The 19,861-nt window shown below is 30.6% G+C and overlaps 2 protein-coding genes across 2 annotated transcripts; one reads left to right on the forward strand and one right to left on the reverse strand.

Annotated features, from left to right (window-relative positions):
• Nucleotides 1-2,315, reverse strand: LOC109601335 (palmitoyltransferase ZDHHC16A). Its single transcript, XM_020017574.2, has 8 exons — nucleotides 2,080-2,315; nucleotides 1,905-2,018; nucleotides 1,706-1,853; nucleotides 1,463-1,654; nucleotides 1,286-1,403; nucleotides 753-958; nucleotides 393-700; nucleotides 1-328 (listed from the first exon to the last, which is right to left on the reverse strand). Exons 2-8 carry the CDS (start codon nucleotides 1,949-1,951, stop codon nucleotides 226-228), a joined length of 1,122 nt encoding a protein of 373 aa, XP_019873133.2. The 5' UTR covers nucleotides 1,952-2,018; nucleotides 2,080-2,315; the 3' UTR covers nucleotides 1-225.
• A 1,475-nt stretch (nucleotides 2,316-3,790) lies between these two features.
• On the forward strand, nucleotides 3,791-19,593 carry LOC109601191 (uncharacterized). Its single transcript, XM_020017417.2, has 12 exons — nucleotides 3,791-4,093; nucleotides 4,537-4,670; nucleotides 4,732-4,908; nucleotides 5,097-5,313; nucleotides 8,279-8,490; nucleotides 8,546-8,731; nucleotides 8,780-9,113; nucleotides 17,933-18,099; nucleotides 18,159-18,335; nucleotides 18,390-18,806; nucleotides 18,861-19,037; nucleotides 19,097-19,593. The coding sequence occupies exons 1-12, from the start codon at nucleotides 4,072-4,074 to the stop codon at nucleotides 19,463-19,465; spliced, it is 2,589 nt and encodes an 862-aa protein (XP_019872976.2). The 5' UTR covers nucleotides 3,791-4,071; the 3' UTR covers nucleotides 19,466-19,593.
• Nucleotides 19,594-19,861: the final 268 nt, after the last annotated feature.

Consider the following 19,861-nt stretch of genomic DNA (forward strand, 5'->3'; position numbering starts at 1 on the left):
CCATATCCAAAATTTAATGATCATTTAGAAAAAGTTTTCTTACAAAATTAAAGGAATGTTCCACAATTTAAACCATAAACAATTAATCAAACACGTTTTTATCTTACAACCTACTACACACGTATGTATACATAAAAAATTAAATGAAACTTGAGCAAATCACTGGGAAACAATTTCAAAAATGGTGAACAGTAAGTATCAAACAGGGAATGACTAGATTAAGTCTTACGGCCACTCATCAAGATCTTCGTCGTGAATCGTGTGCCAGGTAAGTCCGTCACCGATTGGTTCGTGTGCTGACGGTAAAATCACACAACTAAAAAACGTCCTGCAACAAAATCCCAACGTTTAACAACATGAACTATGACTTTGACAGGGAATTTGCGCCGTACCTGCCCTGCACAAGCCCCAAAAATATCTTCCAGTTCTTGTTCTTGCCAAAATTGTACGGATTAACGTACACCCTACCCAATTCGGCCAGCCGCACAGTCTCGGCTTTGTTGATGTTGGCCTCGATGCTGGTTTCACCCTTCCCAATAAGTTTGCTGTGCCACGTGCTCAACGCCCCCAAGGCGATAAAGGCGCCGCAATTTATCAAAGCCATGTAGATGATAGCTCTCCTCTTCCACGCCGTTATGGGCTCGTATCCCGGTACTACTTCGTCATCGATTAGTGATGAGTCGAGGTACAGGGCGTCCGTCTGAAAATTGACTTCATAAGCTTTTGTCGTAACAGATCAAAGTGTGATTTACCACTGGTATTAAGGCTCCCGTTTTGTTGAATTTAACCGAGTGTCCTTCGAGTTCGGGCTCATTAAGGTCATCAGGTGCAAATAAAATGGAGGTGTATGCTATGTCGAAACCGGCCACAATGACGAAGAACACCCCAATAACCATGTAGACCATGTACAAGAAAAAATATCGGTGATTTCTATAACCCACACAATTATTTAACCATGCTAATCACAATTAAGGAAAAAACTGTCTTATTGGACAGAAAAAGACCTAGGTGCTTGTGACAGAAATATCTGATAAGATTTTAAGAAGACTTATGAACAAGGAACTAAAAAAGTGAGACATTTTGAACAAATTTAATGTTCAAAAAAACATATATCATATTAAAATACTTTCAATAAATTTTTAAATATTTTATGCTGGAAAGTGTGTGGAAAAGATCAATAATGCAAGATTTAAATCTAATTCAATCCAATAATTGTAAAATTATGGACACTACTAAGGAAATTAACAAATTCACATAATAAATATATAAAATAATAAAAGGATACGACAGTGGTGATCCATTTTTAATATGCATCTATTACAAACGGAACAATGGTGAGTTCTTGGTGGTTTAGGTGCAATACACTTCTTACAAATACTCACAGCTTCAGTTATCAATTCACCCTGCAACAACAACAAGGGAGTAATTACATTTGTTTTAAGTAATAGTTGAGTAAGTTTACCTGTGGTGGATATCCAGGTGGTGTTACAACTGCCATGTAATAGTGAAATGAGATGTTCAAAAGCAGCCAGTGACCAATTATGACTAGAATGACACACATTGTTGGATTTCGGTTCCACCAATATGGCAGACCAATCCAATAAGCGATACATACTACAGATAAAGTCAAACCCACAACAGCAACTACGAATATCTATAAACTGGATATTATTTGACTAATCTGTTTGAAATTTTGAATACTTACAGGTCCTATTGCATATGTGAAATTATCAACAAACCAAAACATGGGTTCCATGCACACATCTGCTGCATAACTTTGATCCATAAAATGATTGTAGGTGAGGGAACGAAAGGTGATTGCCCATTTTCGAAAGAACTCTTTGAAGGAATTGCTGCAAACATATTGTGTTATTCAGAGGGTAACATTTTTTAGGCAAACTTACTAAATAGACTTTGGTAATGTTTGTAGTTTCCAATGGACCGTAACCATCTCTTATTTTTGTCATAAATAATTTATTTCCATAATTTTTAGGAGGTGCTGTTTTCTAACCTAAAAACTTTGTTTATCACACTTTTTTTAAAATTGTTCGTTTAACTTAATGATGTTTCAGTTCATACTTTTAACTGGTTTGTGTTGTAAATAATCATTAATTTATGGATACTACATCTAAAAGGGGATAAATTCAAGGGAGAATTTCATCACAATCCCCTGACATCCATATGACAGATGACAGATATAAACAAACTCCTAATTACAATAATTACTAATTTGTTATTGAAAATAATGGGAGACTAATTAACATTAAACATGCAAATTCAAATTGCGTAACTAATTTTTTGTAAATATAATGGCTAAGATTCAAGAAAAACGGAGCGTGCATTTATAAATTTAGATAACTGAATGATAACAAAATTAAGAATAAATGATAAATCAATTAAAAAATGTGGTAATGTGAGTAATTACTTTTCCCCAATGTAGATATGGAAAAATTAAATATAGATTATATGTTAATTGTAAGATAATAATAAATAAATATTTTACAACTACAAGAATTTTATTTTTAATCTTTGTTATAGAAATTTGAAGAAATATGACACTTAAGTTTGTTATCTTTAATAAAATATATTTATCTCTATTAATAATTGTTGCCAGGGATATTTTGACCATCTCTAATTCTTCTTTTAACGTTATCCTATAAGTGCTCAATGGGATTAAGGTCCGGCGAACTCCAATTCAGTCACACCTTCCATTTCCAAACAATTTTTGGCAACTTTGTTGGTATGTGGCGGAACATTGTCCTTCATAAATATGAAAGAATCCCCGAGAGCTCTCTCCAGAGGCTTTTTACAGGTAGTAGCAATAAATTTACATACCTTTGACAAGTTAGTGATTGTCTAATGGGAAACAAAGGAGTCTTTTCACCAATCGTAATGATGTCTTTTTGGTATTTGACCTAAAAAACGGTCTTGGTATTTTGTTGTGGCTCTTCCATGATTTCCCCTGGCTCTATTTTCAATGTTCCCAACTCCAGATAGAATCTGAGTCTTCCCTTCTCCCTAAACAAGTCAAATTGGACTTCTACATTTTTAGTAGAAAGGAATAATATTCCTTACTGTTTCACTTCGACTATCGATTAAATAATTATAATAAACAAAAGACCACTGCGTCTACTGAAAAATAAAAGAGTAGCAACTTTTTAAAGAATAAAAATAATGTCTTAATAACCTGTAAATCCCCTAATAAAAAACCCAGAAAAACAAACAAATAAATTTGTTATTTTTGTGAAATATGAAGAAATATGTAAATCCAGTCTGTAACATTTAATTAAAATGTATATTTTAAATATTAATTAGTGGTCAAATTTATTGATTTGAAAACAATTTTGAAATAAATTATTTATTTGTCAATTTAACGAAAAATCATACTGATTTTAAATGATTATTAGTTATTAGTAATTAACAAAAATATTATGTAAGACTCAAAAAACAATAAATCCTAATAATCCATTATTTTAATCAATAAATCCGAGAGGTAAACAACTAAAAAATACTTAAGGTCATAATTTAAATAATAAATAAACAACAGAATCACCACGAACGTAAGCCACTGTCCGCGTGTTTGTCAATCCGAATTCCAAAAAAGACCGAACTCCTTCGTCATCGGAGGCGGCACGTCATCTTGGTTGCATACCTAATAATATTAATTTCGCATCAGAAAATAATCAGCGACGGAGATAATGAGGGGTCAGGGATTTCCGAGTGACGTGAAATGTCTCTGACCACCGCACGAAATTACAACTGCTTTTCATAAAACTGTTAGTTAGTTCAGCCAAGAGCACATCTCGGTGCGAACCAAAACTGATCGTATTACGTTTTGGCCATAGGATTACTTACTTAAGGTGTTTCGGGCATTTATTTATTTTCCTGTCACTCTTGTCGCAAAATCAAATCGTTCGGACGAAGACTTTTTCATTATTTTTTATTATGAATTATTCATAAAAGTATATACAATAGTTTGCTTTGGCAAACTGGTATTTTTCACTTAGGGTCAACTTTTAATATAAACAGTTCTGTTTGTTCCTGAGTGTTGTGAGGTTTCAGTCACCAGTTATGTTGCAGTACTTAACAATAGGTATTATTTATTTGTTTTTTATTTATTTTGTGTTATAACCTTTTATTCAATAAATAATTAAAACCGGTACTTTGTAATAACATTAATTTGTTTTTCTTGCTGGGATAAGATATCTTATTTGTTGCTCATAATCTTATGAAAACAACGAAGATTTATAAATATCTTGTATTTTTATTAATTACTGTTTTTTATATAAATGTATGCTAATTTAATTGATTTTTTTATGTTGTCTCACGGTCAATATGAGAGTGGATTTTCCAAAATTTGTAGCAGGAATAACATAGCTTTTTCGTTCAAATAACATGTCAATGTCATGCCTGTTGAACGGATTCATTTTATTGTGCAATTTATTGTTTTTTATATATCCACAATAAGCACAAAAAATAATGATGATATTGTTGTATATTCAGCAAGACGATATGCTCGTTAATTTTGATTTAAAGGACTGCTCTTGGTGTCAACTGCTCGTGCCCAAGAAATCCAGAGTGGAGTCCAAAATGCCCCCCAATTATACAACGATGGCTATTACCCAACAGAAAAAACAAAATTCGACATGTTCGACTGGCAGCTGGTGCAGGTTTGTTGTTTTCGATATGTCGATGTCGTCAGATGATCGGATTTACCGAATCCATTTCCAGGACCTCAGCGGAAAACACAGCAACGTTTTAATATCCCCTGTAAGCTTGAAACTGGTCTTAGCCTTGTTGTACGAAGGTTCCGGTGGCGAGACCGCAAAGGAATTCCAAAGCGTCTTGGGATTCCAGAACAAAGATGAGTCTAAGGATTATTTTAACAAAACACTTGCGTTGATACAGGTATTAATTTGTGACTTAATCAATACCAGTTTTACATCTAAGTAATTACCTTTAATCTGGCGTTTATTGCTAACGCGGACGTGCAATTAATTTACCAACCGGTAATTTACGATAAAATCACTTCTAACTATACTTACAAATAAATACGCTTTTAATAAATTTATTGAAAACAATTCTCCGTGTTGCAGAACACCAGAGGACAAGACTACGTATTAAATTTCGGCTCCAGACTATTTTTGGACAATCAAATGACCCCGCAGCCGAAATTTAAGGCAATCGCGTACGACACGTACAAGACTGAAATTGAGCCCACCAATTTCGAAGATGCCCTGAACGCGTCCGCCACAATTAACACGTGGATCAGCAAACTGACCCACGGCAAAGTTACCGAAATTGTTAAACCAGGTAGGTTTACATAAAGAAAAAAAAAACATGTTAATGCACATATAATCTTTTCAAAGTTGCTATCAGTTAATTAACTAGTTTGAGTGTGTGGTTGGCCTCTTCCATTTCGAATTGACCATGGTCATGATTATATTTATATTTTAATGGGACTGAAGAAGCGGAAATAATTTTTCTGGCGATTTTTTTATGTGGATATTTTCGTTAACTGAACTTTTTTTATTGTGCGAGGGCAATAAATAAATGTTTTGTTTATAAATTCGCTTAAGTATTTTTTAATAATGATGATTCTCTAAAGTAAGATGTGTTTTCCCATAAAATAACTGTGTGCTGTGTTATTTACATTGGATATTAGTTCTGACGTAGATACAAAATATTTACAGAACGTGCTGCTTTTTAAATTCACGTGAAACGTCGTCACAATACCAGAACTTTGACTTTCCTGGTGTACTAGAAATTTCTGGGAACATCAGTCAAATATCTTGAAATTATTAATGTTATGTATAGAGATGGTTACATCAATCGAAAAGTTTTTTAATTTCCTATTTTATTATGTTAAAATTTACGGGATATTACATTTAAAAGATAACATTTAAAGTTCTGTCAATTAGTCACTGTTTCCTTCAATTAATATGTTTAGAAATTTCCAACAAATGTCTTTTATAGAAGTCTTTTAAACAATATGAAAAGTTTAGTAACAAAAAAGTTATAGGCTATATTTAATTGTTATGCAATAGTGATCATTATTATAGTAACTTTTTAAAATGTTAAAAATTTTTGCCATAATAACTCTTTAATTTAATGTGAACTGTCAAAATAATATTAATTTACTGCTATTGTTTCAGACAGTATTATAAAAACTACTATATTCTTACTCCATAAAATGTTACTTACATTTTTTGAATTGAGCTGCACATAAATGTAGCAACATTAATTTTGAAAGGGATTTAATTTACCATTAATATTTTGTATTTTATAATTTATTTTTTGAATTGTTGTGATGAGTTCATTTAAATTTGTAGAAATTTTATATCGAATTTGGTCATAAACGTGATCCCTCATGTTGTTTGGTCTTTTAACCAATCCGTCACAATTTTGAATTTGTGTTTGGGATTGTTTTCATGTCGAAATACATTTATTAAAAGCATAATTTCTTAAATTTGTGGAAGCAAATTGTTGTTTAATATATCCCTGAACATAAGTCAGTCCAAAGGGAGAAGAATGGGAGTATTCCCAATTATAAATTTTTCTTACAGTTTTACTCGACCAATGATTAAATAATTACAATAAACAAAAGGCCTCCAGTAAATAATCGATTTAAATAAAATAAATAAAGTGGAAAGTTGCTATAACAATAACAGAGACAACAATGAACATAAGGTACTGCCATCAAGTTCAAGTAGTACAGGTCATTTTTTAATATATTTTAATAAGCTGATATAATTATGACCACTTTCTGTATAGGATACAAGGCCCAAGTGTCCAGGGCTAGTTAATTAAATCATTCATTGAATTTTGCGTTGACAGCTTCTGAAATATCTATGACGACAAACTTTTCACACACTTATAAAAATAAATTTTATAGGAAAAATTAAATAACTTTTTAATTTAGAAAATGCATTTCGATATAATTTATGCTTAGTTTAAAAGAAAAGCATAATTCAATTTGTCTGTAATATTGGAAAGATCCATTTTTTCAAAAATACAAAAGAAAATGATATTATTAAAATAATATTAAAAAGCTAAATCTCGAAATTTACTACATATGTATTTTTAAAGAGCTTAATTTTAAAGGTAAATTCAATTATGGTCATTAGAAATAAAAAGTTATTTCAGAAATTTGTCAGGTAGAATGGAGCAATCAATGTTTGAAAAAATGACCTCTGATATGTCAGTTCTTTCTCTATTTAGTCTGGAAATACTTCTAACGCTGACCATAATTAATTTGGGACAATTCGATATAGTTATAAACAATTATTAAATGTTTTATCAAAATACACCTTTAAAATATCCAATTAATAATAATTTAATATAATTTTCAAGAAAATAAATTTCGGTTATAACTTGGTTATATATTATTCAAATTACCTAATTAAAGGAAAATATTTTAATAAATAATATATAATATATATATTAATATAATTAATTTGGAATATTCTGTGTATTTAGCAATTTATTTTAAAAAAATATTAATTTATTCATTTTATTTAGAATTTTATATACAATTGTAAAATACACCGCTCGTCTTTTGAAATGGTTAATCAAATAAATAAAAACGCATTTTATGGATTTGAACACATTTTATTCGGTTCATTCATGACTTATCTGTTAAAACTGAAAATAACTCTCTTTTGGAGATTTTACCAGTCCGTTTTCTGATTATTTCTGCTAACAGAAATCGTACTTTCTGTACATCCAAGCTTCGTACAGACATTAGAATCAGTCTGTTTACCAGCAGAAGAAGGTGTATGAAGCTGGTCCTAGAGAAGGCCCTCTACACCTTTTGTTAAACAGGGAGCATCGAGTTGCCAAAGATCATCGCCTACAGATTGCAGCTGATTGTTCACAGATGAGTCTAGGTACACATTATATCACTTGGATAACCGTATTTGAACGTGGCAAAACATGGTTCCGATTGTTGATTTTGGAGGTGGTTCTGTAATAGTGTGGGATGGAATTTCTTCAGAGATTTCATATTAAACTGAGAAACTATGGAAGCTTGATGATGGCACAACTTGGTATTTCAACTTAGTCCATTTGCTAATGCCCTTGGTATTTTGATTTTTCAAATAATTCAAATTATCCACTTCAAAAGATTTTTTCGAAAAATAACAGTAAAATAAGTAAATTACCAATAATTTTCGACAAATAATAAGTAACTTCATTAGTCTTCAATGAAATGGAATAGGCCAGTTGTAAAAAGTCCAGCACAAATCAACCATTAATTGTTAAAATAATCAAATTATAGATGACTTAACGAAAGCGGTGATGGTGGCCACCAACGCCATATACTTCAAGGGTAATTGGGTGCACCAGTTCCCGAAGAACGAAACCAGAAAGGGTAAATTTAATTTGTTGTCGTTCACCAAAGTCGAAGTGGAGTACATGTCCACAATCGGCGACTTCTATTACCACGAACATACAGAATTGGACGCCACCTTCCTAAGACTGCCCTACAAAGTAGCACGGTGGGTGATTAAATTATTATCAATGTACTAGGATCGTTTTATTGTAGGGCAACAAATATTCGTTGTGGATTGTTTTGCCCAACGCAAAGACAGGCCTTACTGATCTGCTGAAGAACATCAACACGATGTACATTGACAACGCCCTGTACTTTGTGGATAAAAAGACCGTGCACGTCACCATCCCCAAGTTCCATTTCAATTTCCAAGAAAATTACGTTAGACTTTTGCGAAAGGTGCCTGCGTTAAATGAAAATCGACTTTTATTTACTCGACGTTTTTAGATCGGACTGAGGCAGATGTTCCAGAACACGGCCAGTTTCCCCGGCATCGTGCGTGGCAACAGCAACGTCCTGCGTCTGCTGCAGGTCTCGGACGTCATACAGAAGACCGGCATCGAACTGGACGAGGAAGGCAGCACCGTGTTCGCGGCCTCGGGTGTGAACATCGGCAACAAGTTTGGGGAGCCACAGTATTACTTTAACGCCAGCCACCCCTTCTTGTTCTTCGTGCTGGAGGAGACCGGAAGTAACATTCTCTTCATGGGCAAGGTGGAGAATCCGTTGGAAAGCGACGTGAAACCTTCACCGCCGCAACAGGAACAAGAATCAGCTCCAGGTACGTCAAAATGAATATTGAAATGTAAGCATTCAAAAATGAAGTGTTTAGAATGATAGAAAAACGTGTCGGGGACATGGTGGGAGTGAATTGTTCAAAATAGCGAAGAAAAAATAAATAAAAGTGAAAATAAAAACGCCTTTTAGAAAATTTTCCAAACTATTCTTAATAATGTTCTAAAATGGCTTTGAATCAAAAAAATGTTTTTGTACTATGTCTTACCTAATTATTTATGAATTTAATTAATTACTAATGTTCTAAAATATTTTTAAATTATAAAAATTTTACCAGACTAAAAAATATTTTTTTTCAATTTATAAAAATTAATGTACCACCAAAAAATAGTTTTTTATTTATAATAAACATAAAATATTAATTAATAAAAAAAAGTATGAATGAATGAGTGAATAAAAAAATATGTTTTTATCGTGTCAAACCAATTTCTTTAATAATTGACTTTTAATGTAAATGTCATAACACATTTTTTTCTTATTACGTCCAAATAATAGTTTCAGGTCTTTTCTATCTATACTATAATTATTATTATTTATTTATAATAAACACCCTAATTATCCTAATTATTTACGTCCAAATGACACTTTCAGATCTTTTTTGTTTATAAAAATTAATATACCACCAAAAAATTGTTATTTATTTATAATAAACACAAAATTAAAAATATTAATTACTAAAGAAATTAAGTCAGTCATACTAAAAATTATATTTTTTTAATTTGCCATAAATATCTAATATAAATTTTCCAAAAATGGTTTCGCATGAAAAAATATGTTTTTTACTGAGTCATCCTAATTTTTTTAATGATACATATTTTTCTTATTATGTTCAAATGATCGTTTCACATCTTTTCTCTCTATAAAAATTAAGTACCACTAAAAATATTTATTTATAATAAACATAAAATTTATAGTAAAAAATTTCTTTTTTTTTAATTTACCATAAATATCTAATATAAATTTTCCAAAAATGGTTTTGACTGAAAAAATATTTTTTTTTCTGTGTTCTACTAATTTTTTTAATAATTGACTTTTAATGTAAATCAGTCTTAATACACATTTTTATTATTACGTCCAAATGACACTTTCAGATGTTTTCTATCTATAAAAATTGATATACCACCAAAAAATTGTTATTTATTTATAATAAACTCAAAATTAATATGAATTAATAAAAAAATAAGTATGAATGAATGAGTGAATAAAAAATATATTTTTTATTGTGTCATAACAATTTAATAACTGACTTTTAATGTAAATAAGTAATAATACATTTTTTTCCTTATTAATTCCAAATGACAGTTTCAAATCTTATTTATCTACAAAAATTGATGTACCACCAAAAATTAGTTATTTATGTATAATAAACAAAATATTAATTAACAAAAAAACTAAGTCAATGATACTAAAAATATTTATTCTTAATTTACTGTAAATGTGTAATATAAATTTTCCAAAAATGGTGTTGAATGAAAAAATATGTTATTTACTGTGTTATAGTAATTTTTTTAGTAATTGACTTTTAATTTAATCAAGTCATAATACTTCTTTTTCTTTTTATATCCAAATGTTAGTTTCAGATATTTTCTACTTATAAAAATTGATACATCAGCCAAAAATTATTTACTTATAAACATAAAATTAAAAATATTAATTAAAAAAAAAAATTAAGTGAACCATACAAAAAATATATATTTTTTTAATTTATCATAAATGTGTAATATAGTTTTGTATGATATAATACGTTATTTATTGTGACATGCTAATTTTTTTAATAATTGACTTTTAATGTAAATAAATCTTTTCCTTATTATGTCCAAATGATAATTTCAGATCTTTTCTATATATAAAAATTAATTTACCAGCAAAGGTTGTTATTTATTTATAATAAACAAAAAATTAAAAATATTAATTAAAAGAATTACAACTATTTTAATTTTTTTTGTTAATGTACCATAAAAGTCATAATACATTTTCCAAAAATTGCTTTTGATTGAAAAATATTTTTTTACTGTATCGTACTAAATTTTTTAATAATGTAATAACACAAATTTTTCTTATTACCAACAAATAACAGTACCAGATCTCTTGTACCACTGAAAAAATTATTATTTACTCATAATAAAATAAAAAAATAAACACAAAAATAAAAATATTAATTAATAAAAAAAATAATTTAGTCATATAAATAGTATTCAAAATTGAAAAGTGTGTTTTTATAACTTTTTATTTTTCTTTGCCATTTTCAATTCATAAAAAAATTGTTTACGAGACATTTTTCTACTATTTTATGCATTTTATTTTTGTGTTTCATGACGTATTTAGTTGAGGGAGCTGGTACCATGTAAAATAGTTGGATTTGTATAAAATTCGTAAATGTGTTATCAATAAAATTAGTAAAACAATACCTGTAGAATTTTTATTACATACGTTTTACGATTCGATTGTTCGAGTCAAATAGGAAAAGTTGGTTAAAACAATGCATTAGAAGTTACGTGGAGTGCACGTAGGACATTTCGTTACCACCTATCATTATTTAAGTCATTAGCACCGTTTCCACGTTCCTTGTAACGCTGTTCTATGCCCAATCTACACATTTATTGTTTTTACTGCTATTTTATGATTAACACAGCTTCACCGTCAGGATAAATACCACCGAGACTTGATGAGTGTATCAAATGCAGTCGCATAATGAAAACGATGAACGTAATTCCGGCAAATAAAACACGATATTGCATTGAAAGGGTGCGTTTCGCACGTCTACACCACCTCGTCCATTCTATCATCCTGTTACCGGTGTCTAGATGTTTTCATCACGAGGGCCTCGTGATTGACGTTCGTTCTATCTTACACATGACATTCTTCAGGCACGATCGGCTCCTCTTAGGTCTGGCGTCCTGCTCTTTAATTCCCCGTGTTTCATCGTCAAGTTTTCAGCGTTTAAAGTTGCCTAACAACGTACTTGATAAACCCAAGACGCAGCCTTGAGCACCGGTTTATTTTTATACATTTTTATGTTCTCTTAATTAACCATTTTTTATAGCCGTACAGTTGAGCCAGAACGGAACTCCTGCCGTTCATGTTCTCCTGCTCACTATTTTTCTGTATTTCATCGCGAATTTCTCGATGTGCTTCTTGATCGAATTAAATCGTTTCTGCACACAACAAACTGAGTGCGCCATTTAGTTTGTAAACTTTAATCGTCATCAAGGTCCGATTAGTGCCGTTGGGTTCTTCAAGGAGAACGTGTGGGTGGACGCATCGTGCACGAAACTACGGTCCGGAACGGGCGTGCAGCCTCCCGCCGCCCGTTTCTGATCTCCTGGTCCCGTTTGCGCCGTGATTTCAACGCCAACCCTCGTGACAAACCGCAAGCAACGTAGAGGAGCAGGGCGTGGCGCGTGGCTCCAAGACTCCGAACGCGTCCTGCCCGTTTTGCGGAGGCAACCGTTGAGGTGGGTGCGTGTCGTGTGTGCCGCTTAAAGGCACGCGAGCACACAGTAACAAAGGTTGAAATTGAAATTTTGGAGCCACTCGAAACAGGATGATAGGAATTGAAGCGGCTGAATCGGCGGACATGTGGTGCACAGCAGGAACGAACGTCCGAAACCACTGGAACAAAGGTTGGCGTTGAAATCGACGAGATCCTCGAAACAGGACGCTAGGATATCGAAAGGGTGGGACGAATTGGGATGTGACCGTCCGTAAGGGTACCTAGGGGTGGCGACGTGCTATGGAGGAATAATAATCAGGAGAATAGGAGCAACTCGTGTACTAACTTGGTAGTTTTAAATTTGTTGTTAAATACGAGTGAGGGAGGAGTAAAGGTTGGCGTTGAAATCTCGGTGATGCTTTAACCAGGAACGTAGAAATGAAAGAGTCTGTACGTTCTAAAGCAATTAATTCAAGGGGATGCTTTACATCACGGCGGCACACTAATCAGGAGAATAGAAATAGATATTGTTCTATACGTGTTGTATATAAATTTATAAAATAAATCGATATTTTAACGGATGACGCTCAGAAATTTTTAAAGGTTGACGTTGAAATCTCGCATACACCAAAACCAGGATGATATAAACGGGAGAAGTTAAAAATTCCTCACTAACCTGAGGGACAACGATTTGATGGCACAGTTATAATCAGGAGAGTAGAATGTTTTATTATTTAAAAAAATAATATTTAATTTTAATTTGCTACAACAAAAAGAAACATTTAGTTTATATTAATGACTAAAAACCCGTAAAAATTTCAGTAAAGTGGGATAAAAATAAATTCTAAAATTTATACAGTTCAGAAAATTCCTGTTTCGAAGGCAATATTAAATTATATTCTCCTGTTAATAATTGTACCACAGTTTCAACCCGTTTTCCTGGCACAATGAAACATTAAAATGTTTTCCACACTGTGAATTGAAAAAAATTATTTCTATTTAATAGTAATTCTGCGGCTGCATTGTTTTTAAATTTTATATTATTGTATTCTTTACGTGGTGAAATTAAAAATTAATTTATCTTTATTTTTTGTAATAATTATCTTATAATTTATTAAACAGACAATTAATAATGTTCTACACTTGACTAAACGAATGAAAATTAGATTTGTTGCTGAAAACATCTTCCTGCTGTTCTGCTTTCCTGTTACATATTTCGCCATGTCGCATCGCTAACCCACTCACGTTGCGTTCAATTAATTTTATTTATTTATGTGGCCCAAGTTCTCACAACAGTAAAAAAAAATAAATAAATACCTAAAAATAAATAAATAAATTTTTTTCTACTATATTATTAATTAATTAACAATTTTATTTTTAGGTGTTCATGTGAGCTCGTACTAATAATGCATCCTTATTAAATAAACCTACAGTAAAATTAATATTGTTGTATATATAAATGTAGCAGCAACATCTCCTTGAAATAAATGTAACTTTTGTTCTTCTGCTTCCCTGTTCGTCAGTTTTTGCTGGCCCCTTTCCTAGTTAGTTATGTCGCTAAATTTTATTTGTTTGTTTTTCAAACGAATCTTAATCATACCTAAATTTATTTATATATGCGTATCATGCAATATGTGTGAGCGTTCGTGGCTCGTGTTATTTATTATTGAATACATTTTTTAGAAATGTTCATATAATATTAATAATTTTAATATTTTTTTTTTTTTTTAAATAAAAAATGAAAATATTATTTTTTAAAACAAATGGTATTTATTATTTATTTAGCACTACTTTTTCTAAAAATTTTGATCTTTTTTTATTTATTATTATTTCCTAATTATTTTTTATTTAGAATTATTTAAAATATAACTATTATCTTAGTTGAAAATAATCATTTCTATTTTTTTATAAATACTTTTTTGTTTATGAATGTTACTGACTGTTTTGACCATTTTTTAATTAATTATCTCTCATTTATTAATAATACTAACTGACATATGTAAATTTTAACAAGTGCTCTCTCTCGTATATTATTATTAAAAATGTTTTTAACATTTTTTATTGATTAATAGTACTGGTTGATTATTTAAAATACAATAATTATCTTCGTAGAAAATGATTTTTTTTGTAAATCATTTTCATATATTATTGTTACTGAATAATTATTTAAACAATTATTTTTGTATTAAATAATTACTTTTCGAACCGTTTTAATAAATAAAAACAATATATAAAAAATGGAGGATACCTTTCATAAAATAATTATTAATTTTACCAACTATTTATTCTAATTATAATTATTGTTATAAATTACAAAATAATAATAATAATAATTTCATATATTGATCATTATTATTATTATTTAATGTACAACAATCATATTGTTATAAAATAATTATTTTTATTTGTTAAAACCATTAAGATATTAATTATTTTACATTTATTGACATTATTAACATTAACTAATTTTTCGAAACATTTTGGCTATTTTTTCTTTCTTAATTATTTGTTATTTATTACTAATACTTCATTTTTTATAGATTATTTTGTTTATTAATTTATTTACTGACTAATTATTTTAATTATAACAAGTATTGATACAAAAATACTTTTTAATGCGTTTTTGTTCGTTTTTTATTTACTGACAATAAGTTAATATTAATATGTACCAAATATCTTGTTAGAAGAAAATTATTATTTAATATTCGCCATTTTTTTAAAAATGATTAAAATACAACAATTATTCTCGAAAAAGATAATTATTTTTTAAAATGTTTTAACCATTTTCTTAATAATTTTTTATTTATTAATAATATTTGTTGATTATTTAAAATATCCAATTATTTTAATAGAAATTATTTATTATATACAGACATTATAAACATTCAAAATATATAATTTTTGAAACATATCCCCCATTATCTGACTATTATGCACCATAATCATATTTGGTCATTCTTATTTATTTATTTTTTATTTATTAATATTACTGGTTTAAAATACAGATTGTCTTCGTAGAAAATAATTAATCTTCATTTCTTAATAATTATGACTAATTATTTAAAATATAGCCATTATACGAAATAATTACGAAATCTATCCTTATTAATAATACTGATTAATTATTTAAAATTATTATGCTCATATTAAATAATTATTTGTCGAAAAATTTGGCTATATTTTCTAAATTATCTTTTAATTATTAATAACTATTTAAAATACAACAATTAATAGAAATTCTCCATTTTTATAGTTTATTTTCGTTTATTAATATTACTGGCTGATTATTTAAATTACAATATTGATTATTGCACAAAATAATCATTTCTTGTATCCATTTTTCTGTATAAATTACTTTTCATTTATTATCTGACGGATTATTTATAATATAATTATTATATTTATGCAAAATAATGATATTTCGAAACGTTTTAGCTATTTTTTCTTAATTATTATTTATTTATAAATAAATACTGGTTGATTATTTAATAATAATTAATTTTTGAAACATTATTTATTATAATATTTCTTTACATATTTATTTAATATATGTAATTATTACACTTAATTTTTTTTAAATTACTTTTCATTTGTTAATAATACTGATTATTTAAGATTTAACTATTAAACTTATACAAAATAAATATTTTAGCCATATTCTTAATTATGTTTTTAATTATTAATTAACTGGCTATAATTTGGCTATTTTTTCTTAATTATTGTTTATTTACTAATTATATTTGTTGATTATTTAAAATACAATAATTACGTTAGAAGAAAATAATTATTTATGGAAACATATCCTCCATTTTTTCATTATTAATAATACTAACTGATTATTTAAAATACAATAATTATTCTCAGGCAATATAATTATTTTTCGAAACGTATCCATCAATTTTTTATTAATTATTTTATATATGTTAATACAGCAATTACATTCATACAAAGTAATTAACGTATCCGCCATATTTTTTTAAAATTTAATATTCAATGCTACAAAATCTCGTTGGTATAAACAAATTAAATTAAAAGTTGATTGCTTCATAGGAATTTATTACAAACATTATCGGGAACAACAACAATCACATGAATGAAGCAAATAGTATCAGGCGAATTCGGGGAATCATTTGGTAAATTCACCGGTCGGTAAGCTGGCGGTTTTTCACATTACCCTTACCACTAAACGACAACATAATCCGTGTTACTGAGACCGTTTGTCGAATAAGATTCCTAAAAAATTGCACTAGAAACACGTAAATACGTAAATGGTAATGTGACGCGTTTGTAAACTTGAAGCGTTGTCTCGCACAGACTTGGGATTTCCAAGGTCGTGACACGAAGCTTTCCTCACGATATTGCAGGATTTATTCGCAGAGTCGTCTCGTATTCAACATACAAGATGCACCGCAGCAATTCCTGAGCGCACAAACAGCGATAAACAAAATACCGTTGACAAACACAAACTAGTTGTTGTTATTGTTATTGTTAATTGGTTCGTGGCCGTTCCCAAATTGCACATGATGGCTGTGGTGTCCAATATTTTATTTGTTTTCGCCCTATTCGCCGCTACTACTGCAGGTATTTATTTGTTTATACTTTTAACAGTCCCTTTTTGTTAGTTAATGTTAATGTTATTGTTAAGGTTTTGTTTCGTTCACAAGTGGACGAGTTGTTGTCGTTCAGGTTTCTTGTACCAGTTCTGTGTACAAAACTGATAAAATCAAGGTCCTTAATAATACCCACAACTTTCCCTTTATTGTTAGAACGATAATTAATTTTGCTTGTTGATGTGCTAATTATGCATTTCCATTTAATTTCACACGCCGGAAATTCTTCACAGTCAGCGTTTCCATTGAAATTGAAGTCATGCATAATTGTTATTTGCTGATTTGTGGTTATAATAAAACAACAATAACTTTTTTAAAAACGTTTAAACAGGTTTTGGTTTTAAAATCAAAATGCAATAACCAGTTTGTCAACATTTACAAAAATTCCCCAATTTCCCCCAATTCAGAAAAAGAATTGTATCAGCACATCTGATAAAATTATGTAAACGTCATTAAAGTGATCTGCTTATTTCTGCCTACCTGGATTTGCCTGTGCATTTAATTTGCATATAAAATTTTAATGAACACAACAAAACAACAAATATGCTCAGGATTTCCAGCAATTTAACTTGTGATATTTGTCTTGCGAACATAAATTTCGGCCTTTAATGCATAATAAAAACGTTCTATGCATTAGCATTGAATAATTAATTCATAAATTATTCCATGTAAATCACTCTGGGAATGCCAGTGTGGTGGTGGCCTTTAAAACCTTCGTATTAAATAACATTCCAATTAGTACATAGTCATATTACTTTCCAGAGCCCCAAATCTCTACAAATTTTCAACTCCTTCAACCCAACGGAGCCGAAGCTTTCCTGCAGCCAACGCCACAACTAGACCCCATCCCTCTTAGTCCCCAAAACTCACCTCAAGACATCAATTTGAACGATGGTCGACTCAATTTCTTCGACATCGCTTTATTGAAAGTGAGTGACAATGCTTAATTAAATTGTCGATATATACTTTGTTTTTTAAACCACCCTAGGAGGTGGCAAATTCCCCAGGAAATGTCTTGATCTCACCCCTAAGCATCAAGACCACCTTGGCAATGGTCCTGGAAGGGGCCAAAGGAGTTTGCGCCGACGAAATACAACAGGCCCTCAGAATAGGCAACATCGACCAAGCCCGTTATTATCTGAAGACAATTCTGAGCAAACTCAAGGTACTTACTCAACTCACCTCAAAAATCCCCAACTTCACTCCACAAACGTTTCAGGAGACCCGCTACTTGGACAGTTCGAACGCCGTCTTCGTCTCCAACAAGGTTAAGGTCTATCCGGAGTACCAACAAAAGTTACTCGACTACAAAGCGGGCGTAACACAGGTGGACTTCACCAACGTGCCGCTCGCCGTCAGGACGATCAACCAATGGGTGCGGGACGTTACTAGGGGTGCAATCACTGAAATTATCTCCGCAGAAAACATTTACAAGGACTTTGCCGTTGTGATCGCAAACGCCCTTTACTTCAAGGGCAAATGGAAGACGTCTTTCGACGAGAAGAGCACCAGATTGGATAACTTTTATGTACCTGGAAAGGGAGAGTTCCCAGTGCAGATGATGCAAGTCAACAACTTCTACAACTATAAGTTTTTGCACGACTTGAACGCGGAAGCCATAGACATCCCCTATGAGGTACCACTTAGATTTTTCATAGTTCTTGATGTATTTCATTGTGTATTTTTTCAGAACGAATATTCCATGTTAATTGTAATGCCCGGAAAGGAAAATAACATCCACAACTTGGCCACTGACATGCACAAACTAAGTGATATTTTGGACGACTTGAACAGGACCGAATTGAATTTAAACATGCCCAAATTCGAAATCGAGTACACCAAGAACCTGATTGATGTGTTGAAACCAGTAAGCTTCACAACTATTAATATCTTTAACATTAATTAATTGTGGATTAATATTTTCAGCTGCACGTTACGACAATATTCAGCCCCCAGGCCAACTTGTCAGGCATCGTAGAACAGGACAACGTGAGAGTGAACAACATAATCCACAAGACGAAAATCGAAGTCGACGAACAAGGAACGAAGGCGGCCGCCGCCACCGGTGTCTTCGTCATACCACTGATGGGCTCGACCGCCAGAAAAGTGACCATCAACAGGCCCTTCTTGTACTTCATCTATCACGTCAGCACCAGAACAATCATTTTCGAAGGGATATTCAGGGAGCCGCAGATCGTCGGAAGGCAACAACCGGTACAGCCACAGCCCAGGCCTCTGACGCAACAACAGCCGCAACAAATTTTAACCTCGAGGGGCAATTTTAACTACTATTAAAAAGATTATGTTAGCGACGTTAATTTGTATTTTTATAAGTTTCGTCCTATATGGCGAAACACTTTGACTTATAAGACTATTTTTATTAATATCAACTATGTCAGCTTTTAATATATTTTTTTTAAATACACATGTGTTTTATTTTAATATCTTACAGTAAATTAATACTTTCATGACAATATTTTATTATAAACTGAAGTACAAGATTTTATAGAACCATACTCGTGTGCATTTGTTATTAATTATCAAATTAAGATAAACAAAAAAATATTTTCATTATAATATTTAGTCTATCGACTATATTATTTAATCAAAAGGAACATTCAAATCTGTGGAGACCTATCGATAATGAATAATGACTAACGCTGAGCTACGTAACATGCTGAAGACGAGTTA

This window comes from Aethina tumida, chromosome 1 (assembly GCF_024364675.1).
Source record: "Aethina tumida isolate Nest 87 chromosome 1, icAetTumi1.1, whole genome shotgun sequence".
NCBI classification, from domain to species: domain Eukaryota; kingdom Metazoa; phylum Arthropoda; class Insecta; order Coleoptera; family Nitidulidae; genus Aethina; species Aethina tumida.

Coding starts and splice junctions, on each gene's coding strand:
- LOC109601335 (XM_020017574.2), bottom strand. CDS start 1,951: ATGGTTACGGTCCATTGGAAACTACAAACATTACCAAAGTCTATTTA. Junction 1,404..1,462: donor CACCTGGATATCCACCACAG/GTAAACTTACTC, acceptor TTGTTGTTGCAG/GGTGAATTGATAACTGAAGC. Junction 701..752: donor CGGGAGCCTTAATACCAGTG/GTAAATCACACT, acceptor GTCAATTTTCAG/ACGGACGCCCTGTACCTCGA.
- LOC109601191 (XM_020017417.2), top strand. CDS start 4,072: ATGTTGCAGTACTTAACAATAG. Junction 8,491..8,545: donor TCCTAAGACTGCCCTACAAA/GTAGCACGGTGG, acceptor GTTTTATTGTAG/GGCAACAAATATTCGTTGTG. Junction 18,336..18,389: donor CAATTCTGAGCAAACTCAAG/GTACTTACTCAA, acceptor CAAACGTTTCAG/GAGACCCGCTACTTGGACAG.